Source organism: Culicoides brevitarsis, chromosome 2 (assembly GCF_036172545.1).
Source record: "Culicoides brevitarsis isolate CSIRO-B50_1 chromosome 2, AGI_CSIRO_Cbre_v1, whole genome shotgun sequence".
Lineage (NCBI taxonomy): Eukaryota > Metazoa > Arthropoda > Insecta > Diptera > Ceratopogonidae > Culicoides > Culicoides brevitarsis.
The window spans coordinates 5,794,969-5,805,078 of record NC_087086.1 but is presented as its reverse complement, the minus strand read 5'-3'; the positions used below and the strand labels follow the sequence as shown (position 1 = coordinate 5,805,078).

Genomic DNA, 10,110 nt, shown 5'->3' with positions numbered 1-10,110 from the left:
ATTCTTAAATAAAAATAATTTTTAAATTTATTTAATAAAAATAATTAATTAGCATCCATAATTAAATTATTTTTTTTTTTAAATAATTTTTAAAAATTATTTAAAAATTTTTATAATGATAAAAATTAATTATTTATTATTTAATAAAAAAAAATAATTGTCAAAAATTTTAATGAAATTGCCCCTTAAAATTAATAATTTGAAAAAAAAAAATCAAAAAATAATTATTTGATCATAAATTAATATTTAAATGTAAGCGTGCCATAAGATTTTATTACCACACGATTTTACACTCATTCGCAAGAAAAAAAATTTTTTTTATCAATTTTAAGCACAAAAATTTATTTTATTTTGTTTTTACATGAATGTCATTAATTAAACTATAAAATTACACACAAAATGCTTGTAATACTTACACAGAAAAAAACTTGTTCGTCGATGAATCACTTACTTAATAAGAAAGTTGTTTCTTCATAAAAATGGTAATTAATAATCTTGATCCTTCTTTAAAAAAAAAAAGTTGTAAATAAGAAGAAAAACAAAATAAAGACGAATATTTTAAGAAAGTTATTTTTTTGGTATAAAATGGCAACTTTTGGTAACTTTTTTTGTTGATTTTATCGATTTTTGTTCGTTTCAACAGGTTCCCAATAAATTCCGTCGTGACTTTGGGGCGATTCGATGAACGGAGATATCCATGCGAGGTAATATTTTTCTCCCAAAACGACTTTCCAATTTTCCCAAAAGCCGTAATTGTAGGAAAATTGCGGTCTTTTGTTCTTTTCGTGAACGACAATCCCGTTGCTGACTAAATTCCAGTGATAAAACAGGAGAGCTCCAACAAGCAACGACCCGATAACGAGAATTAAGTAAATTACGAGGTAATATTGTTTCGTGCTGCTATCGACCATGAGAACAGCGACGGGAAACAGCATGTTAACGAGCGACACTAAATTTCGGAAATCCGCGCCGTGCAAAAACCACAAATAATAAGAGTTGTAAATGCTCGAAAAGGCCGTCGCGATGACGAGATGCACGAGTAACATGATGAAATATCGATGATTTGCGTGTCCGACGCACGATCCCGAAAACATGCAATGATGATCTCGTTTCAAAATGCAAACATCGCACACGGGGCAATGCCAACTACGAGGCGGCGAAATAGCTTCACAGGTCGCGCAAAAAATCCATCCTTTGGTTTGCGCATCAGGCGGCGGATTTATCATCAAAGGCTTCGTACTTGTATCGACGAGAATTACCGCAAGCAGGTTCGCGCTGATGTTATAGAGCAAAAAAAGTCCCAAAATAAAGTAAATTGTGTGAAAGAAGGACCAGCTTCCATGAATTTCGGGAATTACAATCCACAGCTCGAACCAAAAAGTGATCGGAATCATGAAAACGAAGAAAAAAGTCGCTGCTGCATCCTGAATTGAGCGAGGTAGGAATGTTTTGCGTAAGTACATTTCGTAAAAACTTAAAGAAAAAAAATTGAATTTTAATTAATTTGTAAGTTTTATCAAGAAGTTAACAAAATTTACCTTTATTTGTGTCAATTACCTATGAAAAAAATCGTTTTTTGTGATATTTTTTGGTAAAAAGAAAAAATTTTGGCTTCTGTTATTGTTTTTCTCTTTACTGATAACAGCGAGAATGAATCATATGTTCGGTAAAATGGGGACTGAAAATCGATTTCAAGACAAAAAGACGTCATTTCTGCTTACAATTTTGAATTTCAAATGAAAAGTCGTTGATATTTACTGTAATTCGTTTTATAAAATTTGATTTCTTAGAAAATATTATTTGAAAAATTATTAATTTAAAATTAGTGAAAAGCAAAATTTGCTAAAAAATTTTTTTTTCTGTTTCAATTTTTTGGCAGTTTTGAGTTGTAAAATGTTTAAAAATGATAAATTTGAGCCCTCTGACAAATTTTTATCCATTTGGAGCAAGATTTGTCAAAAATTGCTTTGACACAGTTTTTGACACAGTTTTTGCTCTTGATTTAGTTTTGCTATGTCAAAGAAAAAAATTTTTTTCAGTTTCAATTTTTTGGCAGTTTTGAGTTATAAAATGATTAAAAATGATAAATTAGAGCCCTCTGACAAATTTCAATCCATTTGGAGCAAGATTTGAAAAAATTGCTTTGACACAGTTTTTGACACAGTTTTTTTGTTCTTGATTTAGTTTTTAAAACAAAACTATGTCAAAGAAAAAAAATTTTTTCAGTTTCAATTTTTTGGCAGTTTTGAGTTACAAAATGATTAAAAATGATAAATTAGAGCCCTCTGACAAATTTCAATCCATTTGGAGCAAGATTTGACAAAAATTGCTTTGACACAGTTTTTGACACAGTTTTTTTGCTCTTGATTTAGTTTTTAAAACAAAACTATGTCAAAGAAAAAAAATTTTTTCAGTTTCAATTTTTTGGCAGTTTTGAGTTACAAAATGATTAAAAATGATAAATTAGAGCCCTCTGACAAATTTCAATCCATTTGGAGCAAGATTTGACAAAAATTGCTTTGACACAGTTTTTGACACAGTTTTTTTGCTCTTGATTTAGTTTTTAAAACAAAACTATGTCAAAGAAAAAAAAATTTTTCAGTTTCAAATTTTTTGGCAGTTTTGAGTTATAAAATGATTTAAATTGATAAATTAGAGCCCTCTGACAAATTTCAATCCATTTGGAGCAAGATTTGACAAAAATTGCTTTGACACAGTTTTTGACACAGTTTTTTTGCTCTTGATTTAGTTTTTAAAACAAAACTATGTCAAAGAAAAAAAATTTTTTTTGAGTTTCAATTTTTTGGCAGTTTTGAGTTACAAAATGATTAAAAATGATAAATTAGAGCCCTCTGACAAATTTCAATCCATTTGGAGCAAGATTTGACAAAAATTGCTTTGACACAGTTTTTGACACAGTTTTTTTGCTCTTGATTTAGTTTTTAAAACAAAACTATGTCAAAGAAAAAAAAATTTTTCAGTTTCAATTTTTTGGCAGTTTTGAGTTACAAAATGATTAAAAATGATAAATTAGAGCCCTCTGACAAATTTCAATCCATTTGGAGCAAGATTTGACAAAAATTGCTTTGACACAGTTTTTGACACAGTTTTTTTGCTCTTGATTTAGTTTTTAAAACAAAACTATGTCAAAGAAAAAAAAATTTTTCAGTTTCAATTTTTTGGCAGTTTTGAGTTACAAAATGATTAAAAATGATAAATTAGAGAAAATTCATCCTGTGAAGGCTTTAGAAAGTAAAAAATTGATAAAAAATATTCGCTTTTAAAGACAAAAATTTGATCGTTAAAATTGCATCATTGAAGTATCTTAAAAAAATCAAATTTTTCTGAAAATCTATTATTGAAGACTTAAGATCTGAAACTTTAAAAAATTTTCTTTTAAATTGTTTTCTATGTCAAAGGAAAAAAAAATTTAAATAAAAAAATATTTTTTTAAGGTAAGTTTTAAAACGAAAATTTATTTTCTGACTTCAAAATTTAATTTAAAAAAATAAAAAAAATTAAAATTAAAAAAATAATATTTTTTAACGAATTTTTCATTCAAACCAAACAACTTTCTGTAAGCACTTTACATTTTCGCCCCAAAAATCGTGCCTCGAATTCTCCGAACTGTCAAACCGTAGACCGTACACTATTTATTTACATTTGTTTTTCACACACACACATTTTACGACGTTTCCATCTGTCCGTCGCGATACAAAAATATTTCGCAATTGAATCGCAGACAGCAATGACTTCGCTAGATTCTTTCCGCGAAACGTCATTTGTTTAAAATTAATTTTCATTGTAGTGCTGTTGTTGTCGTTGCACGACGAGGAAATCTCGCTTATCAAGTGGTTTAATTGCTGAAGTGGAAAACGCGAAACAAGAAAAAAAAGGTTTGACGTGAAAAAAGAGACGTGACAACTTCAGAAAATGGCGGAAAAGGACGTGCGAGATGCCGAGCAAGTAGCTACTTCGGAGAATTCGCTGCTGGCGAACGATGGCGGGACCGAGCTGAAAATCTTGCAGAAAATCAACGATTTGTATCAGAAACGAATTGATGAAGTAGAACGTGTTGAAGGTGATTTAGAGGTGAAATTCGAGACATTTTTCGCATTTTTGTCGCAATTAGAGTAATTTGCATCTGTAAATTTTCAATTTTTTATGCAGGAACCGAGTGAGCAAGTCTTGGCACTGAAGCTCGAGAACAAAATTCTTCGCGAATGGAATCAAAAGTCGCAAGAAACCATCCAACAGCTGTGCACGGAAATGACAGAAACGGAATCTCTCTTGGGCGAAAAGTACGAACAAATGCTGAAAAACATGGAAAAAGTGCCGCGCATGATTGAAATCGAGCAGGAGAAGCTCCTGAAGGAAATAAATGAACTCAAATCGCGTCCCTCGGATGAAATTGTGGGAGATTCGCAGCTTGTGACACTGAAACGAAAGCTCGAAGAAGTCACCGAGGAACGAGATTCGCTGAAAGAAGAGACCCAAAAGCTCGCAAAAGTCATAAATTCGATACAGGAAGGCGATTCTTTGGTAAATTCGCGCACGCAACGCTTGGAACAGGAAAATGCGGATCTGAAAGCACGCATCGCTGAGCTCGAATCACAATCAAAACGCAGTTCCTTGAGTCTTTTGGACAAAATTGACTTTAATTCATCCGACGGGAGTGCTATTGATGGTTGTCAGGTGAAAATTTTCCCATTTTCTGTAAAAATTTAATGATTTTTTTCATTTTTTGTCATTTTTAGTTGGAAATATTGCCTCTTCAGACAGAATCCTCTACCACACTGTTGCCTGAGACGTCAGAAACGGAAGATATTTGGAGTAATTTCCTCAAAAAAGTCGAAAATTCGTTAAAAATCGACCCCGAAGAATTCCAAACTGTCGATTCTGTGGATAAATTATGGAAAATAATCGAATCCAATACCGAAAATGCTGTGAAAAGTTCCTCAAACTCCTCAAATGATGCCGAAATTCAAGTTGATGTTCCCCAGCAACTCGGCACAGTCGTTCAAACAATCACAGAAACCGCAAATAGCGTCGTCGCACTTCTCGAGACGATCGAATCACACAATACGGACCTCCCAATCGATGAAATTCGTGCTCTTCTAACAGATTTTGATGCTTTACTTGCCTCCATTAAATCTTCCGCTGAGACAAAAATCAAAACAAAGTTCACGAAAACGGGCGACGTCGAAATTACGGGATTTGTCGATATACCCGAAACGAAATTCAAGGAATTTGTGGAAAAGTTTCAAACGCACGAGAAAAGTGTCAATGCGAAAATTACAGAAAAAAATAAAAATGACATGCATGCGTTCCGTCGAGGTCTTGCATCGCTCGTGCCGCAAATTGAACATCTCAGGGATCAAATTCAGGACAAAAATTACTACCAGAAGGAGAATAAGGCGTTATTGAAGCGAATTGAGACGTTGGAGAAGAAAATTGTGTCGTTGCAGGGAACGATAACGAAGACTTTTAATTCGCTGGCGAGCTCGGATATGCTTGAGGAGAAGAAAAGAACGGAATTGCAACAAGCTTTCAAGATGAATGACATGATTGGACTTACTTTGGCGATCCAGTCGATAGGAGTAGGGATGAGAAATGAAATTTTCGCTGCCTCAATGGAGTCGGAGAAGAGCAGAGAGGAGGTTCGAATGATGAAAAAGAAGTTGGAAGACATGGAAAAGAAACAAGAAGAGCTGATAAAGAATCCCGTGGTTACGGAAAAGGAAACTAAGGAGATGGAAAAAATGATGGGGGTAAGTTTTTGATGAAATTTTGAAAAATTAAAAGATAAGAAATTTAAAAAAAAAAAATTAATTAATTTATTTAAAAAAAAAATTATTTTCAATTTTGAAAAATTAATTAATTATTTTTTAAATAATTAATTTATTTTCAATAAAAAAAATAATTATTTATTGAAATATTAATTAATTTTTTTTCATTTTTTAATTAATAATTTATTTTTTTTAACTTAATATTTTATGAATTTTTTATACTTTTCAAATTAATTTAATAAAATTAATTATTCAGGCATATTTATTTAATTAATTATTTTATAAATTATTTATTAATTATTTTTTAAATTTATTAATCAAAAAAATTATTTTATAATTTTCAAAAATAAAATTAATTAATTTTATTTATTAATTTAATTTAATTTAATTATTATATTATTTATTTTTTTTTTAATAAATAAATTAATTAAATTATTATTTAATTTAATTAAATTAATTAATATTTTTTTAATCAAAATTTTTAATATAAAATTTGAAAAAAAAAATTAATTTAAAAATTAGGTATTTAATTAATTAAAATTAAAAATTAATTTATTATTTTTAAATTAATTTTTTGGTTGATTTTTTTTAAAATAAAAGAATTATTTATTTTTTTTCGATTATTTGAAAATTTATTCGAAAAACAAAAATAATTAATTAAAAAATTGAATTAAATAAAAATAAATTTTTAAAAAATTAACATAAAATAAATAAAATTAACAAAAATATAAATTTTCAGATGCAAAAAATAGCCGAAGAGGAAAGTCGTCAAATGAAAAAGTACATCGCCTCTGTCAGATTGGAGCTCATCCATTTGGTAAGTTTGCGGAAAAAATTCCAAAGTATGAAATAATCGAGAAAAATTCCGCGTCGCACATTAACCTGTGACCATTTCTCTCGAAAATTTCCCTCGTGACTCGCGTGCGTCGATAGAAAATCACACAAAACCCGCAATTAATCGTCATGATCACGCGTTTTGTGGGCCTGCTGTCTCTAACTTGTCAGTATTTCTCTCGAATTTCGTGTAAAAAGTAAACATTGATCGACATATGTTGTCTCAATAAGTCATTAAAGAAAACAAATTGTATGACGACAACATCAATGACGAGCAACGGAGCTGAACGAACTTTATTTTTAGAACTCCGCACTCCGAAGTTTGTCGTCGCGAGAAAAAAGTGCAGATTCTCGTGTAAATATTTACATTTCACACGAAATTCGAAGATTTTTCTCGCTCGCTTTTCATTCAGAGCAGCAGTTTTTCACCGGTCGTTCGCTTGCCAAGACATAAAAAAGGCATCTCGTGATCGCCGTCGTGTGTGTGGATTTTTTTACGTTTCAAAATAAATAAAGCTAAAAAGTGTTTCTGTGTGATTTTCTGTACGGCGACACGTCGAGGAAGTGAAATTAAAAATATTTACGTGCACAGCGCGAAATTAAATTTAAATTTTGAATGAACTCTGACAATGACGAATTTTCAGCTAACCGAAACGCGTAATCAGCACTCGTCAGATGGCACGGACTCGAGTATCACGTCGGATTATGACACGGTGTCGCTGGCGGGCCTCATGAACGACTTGAAACGCGAGATTATCATGAAAGACGAGGTGCTGAAGAGTCGCCAAGTGACTGTCGATAATCTCGAAATGTGTTTGGCGGAGATGAAACGACATCTGGACCGCATCGAGAAGGAAAATCACACATTGACAAAGACAAATAGTGAGTTAAGCAAGCAATTGAGTGTCGTTGAGAAGGAAAAGCAGGAAATTGCCGAGAAGAAAGAGGAGTTTGACAAGTTGGTAAGTAACTCGTAGTGTGATGACCTGATTTTAGTGAGAAAAACGCAACAACGCACGACGTTCATTAATTTAAGCGCTTGTGAAATGTTCGAAGAGTCGTTTAAGTGTTTTCACATGAGAGTTGTGATGAAAAAAAAGTTGAGATTCGTGCATGTTGCGGGAATTAAGTGATTTAGACAAACATTGTAGCGATGCGTGCGGTGCGATTGATCTCATTTAAGAGATTTTTCTTTTGATTTTCTTTGAAAATTGAGCAATTAAAAAGATTTGTTTCTAATTTGTTCAAAAAAAATTCATCATTTGTTGGTTTTAATGATTATTTACATGAAAAACAAGTTTATTTCACTTTATTTTTTATTTTTTTTTTATTTGATTTAAATGAACTTTCTTTAATTAAGATGCTTAAAGATTCTTTATATTATAAACTTTATTGACAATTTTTCTTATATTTTATTTTTTTAATTTTTATTCATTTATTTTTTATTTATTTATTTTCATTTATTTTTTTAAATTTTATTTTTAAATATTTTTTTTTACTAAAACAAATGATATTTTGAATAGTTTGAGCAAATAATTTTTTTTAAAATAAATAATTATTTTTTTAATTTTTAATAATTCTTAATATATTAAATAAAATATTATTTTATAATTAAAATAAAACAAAAAAATATATAAATAATAAAAAAATATAAAATAATATTTTATTTAATATTTTAATAATAACTTTTTTAATTTAAAAAAAATAATTATTTAATTTAAATAATTAAAAAATATTAAATTATGAAAATATAAAAACTCAATATTTAAATTTAAAAAAAATCAAAACTAATCGCTTGGCAAATAATTTTTTTTATTATGATTATTTATTTGCTATTTTTTTAATTAAAAATTTTCAACTAAAAAAATTAATAATTTCTAAAAAAATAAAAAATTCATATTTTAATTAAAATAATTCTTGCATAATTTTTTTTTGTCGTAAACATACAAAAATTTATTTTTTAATCAAATTTTAAAAATTATTTTTTTTTTTCTTTCAATAAATTTTTATTTTTTTTATTATCTTTTAAATCTTTAATTTTTTTTTTTAAATATGATAAGAAAATTAGAAATCATTAAATTTGTTTAAAAAAATTATCAAATAATCAACATTTCTTTGACAAAAATGTCAATTTTATCCCGTTTTTATCTAAAATTCTCTTATTATTTTTATTTCAGGTAACGGACAACCAACAAGAATTAGCGAGTCTCAAACAGGCAAAGGAACAACTCGAGTTCGAGGTACCTATCTAATTTCTTGCGCTTTTTAATTTCAATTTTTAGTTCGTTCTTAATTTTTAAAATTAGTTCATTTTTTACTTTTTCATTTTTTCCTTTCTCTGTCTTTTTCCTCCAGCACGCTAATCAAACGCAAACGATACAACACTTGCGTCGCGTCTTGGAAGAGACAAAGCGCAATGGTAATGCTACCGTAAGTCCATCATCATCATCATTTCTGAGCACATTTTTCCGATCAGTGCATGATGTGTGAAAATTAACAATTTTTTTTTTACTTAATTTTTTTTAGTTCTTAATTAGTTGTTAAGTAGCACTCCTGACATTTTTATCATTCTTAATTTTGCTTTTTTAGAAACACAATTTATGTTCAATGTCACATTTTTGTGTCAATTGCACCCGAAAATGAAGAGTGAGTTTGTTGTACTTACGAGTCAAGCTTTAAAAGCTTTTTATGTTAATTTTTTTTTAATAATTTTAACTTCTTTATGTTTTTAAGATCTCATATCCTGCCATTAGAAGCTATTTTTTTGGCTAAAAATTCATCGACGCATTTGTTGCTAATAATTTTTTATTATTTTGCAATTCATTCAAAAAATTTTTGCAACGAAAAAAAATTGTAACGTCTTTTTATCTTATTTTCTTTATTTATTTACATGCTCTCTCCTTGTTCTCTTTACATTTGAAAAAATATTTACAAATATCTAAAAAATGTGTAATAAATTGGATTACCACACACCAATCAACTGCAACAACAAAAACTTGTGAAATTGATTTTCCAGATGCGTTTTTGAAACAAATGCCGTAATATTGTTATCAAAGCAATTTTTAATGATATTTTTGTTATTTTTAATCTTTATGTAGGCTTAATGAGTAATAAATGATTTACGATGCGAGTGGAAAATTTTAAGTTTGTAAAGTATCAATGAATTTAATGACTTTATAAATTGTAAAATTTTAATTTTTTTATGAATTTTTAAATTTTTGACATTTTTTTATGAATTTAAAAAAAAATCAATGAGGAAAAATTTTAAAAAAAAATATATAAAAGAATTTAATTAAAAAAATTTAATGAAATTTATAAAAATAATTTTAAATAAAATTAAATTTTAATTAATTTTAATTTTAATTAAAAAATTAAAATTTAATTTTAATTAAAAATATTTTTTTCAATATTCAATAATAATTTTATTTTATATTTTATGAGCTTAATTATTTCCACAAATATCTTTATTAATTAACAAAAATTGATG

At 28.3% G+C, this 10,110-nt stretch overlaps 2 protein-coding genes across 5 annotated transcripts; one reads left to right on the top strand and one right to left on the bottom strand.

The window, feature by feature from the left end:
• Positions 1-366: 366 nt before the first annotated feature.
• Positions 367-1,641, bottom strand: LOC134832846 (probable palmitoyltransferase ZDHHC24). Its single transcript, XM_063847041.1, has 2 exons — positions 1,539-1,641; positions 367-1,473 (listed from the first exon to the last, which is right to left on the bottom strand). The coding sequence occupies exon 2, from the start codon at positions 1,461-1,463 to the stop codon at positions 618-620; it is 846 nt and encodes a 281-aa protein (XP_063703111.1). The 5' UTR covers positions 1,464-1,473; positions 1,539-1,641; the 3' UTR covers positions 367-617.
• A 2,062-nt stretch (positions 1,642-3,703) lies between these two features.
• On the top strand, positions 3,704-9,784 carry LOC134832845 (optineurin-like). Of its 4 annotated transcripts, none has more exons than XR_010162083.1 (8): positions 3,704-4,092; positions 4,171-4,695; positions 4,758-5,771; positions 6,529-6,606; positions 7,268-7,585; positions 8,801-8,863; positions 8,930-9,053; positions 9,640-9,663. XR_010162083.1 is itself a non-coding variant. In XM_063847039.1 (8 exons), exons 1-8 carry the CDS (start codon positions 3,934-3,936, stop codon positions 9,649-9,651), a joined length of 2,244 nt encoding a protein of 747 aa, XP_063703109.1. In that variant the 5' UTR covers positions 3,704-3,933; the 3' UTR covers positions 9,652-9,784. The 4 variants fall into 4 exon arrangements, 3 of the variants coding, with proteins under 3 accessions (XP_063703109.1, XP_063703108.1, XP_063703110.1); XM_063847039.1 differs by having other exon boundaries at positions 8,979-9,053; positions 9,640-9,784; XM_063847038.1 differs by lacking the exon at positions 9,640-9,663 and having other exon boundaries at positions 8,979-9,618.
• Positions 9,785-10,110: the final 326 nt, after the last annotated feature.

Bases quoted from the DNA above. Each gene is read 5' to 3' on its own strand.
- LOC134832846 (XM_063847041.1), bottom strand. From the start codon at position 1,463: ATGTACTTACGCAAAACATTCCTACCTCGCTCAATTCAGGATGCAGCA.
- LOC134832845 (XM_063847038.1), top strand. From the start codon at position 3,934: ATGGCGGAAAAGGACGTGCGAGATGCCGAGCAAGTAGCTACTTCGGAG. The intron at 5,772-6,528 runs GTAAGTTTTTGA...ATAAATTTTCAG, and splicing joins AGATGGAAAAAATGATGGGG to ATGCAAAAAATAGCCGAAGA. The intron at 8,864-8,978 runs GTACCTATCTAA...TTTTTCCTCCAG, and splicing joins AGGAACAACTCGAGTTCGAG to CACGCTAATCAAACGCAAAC.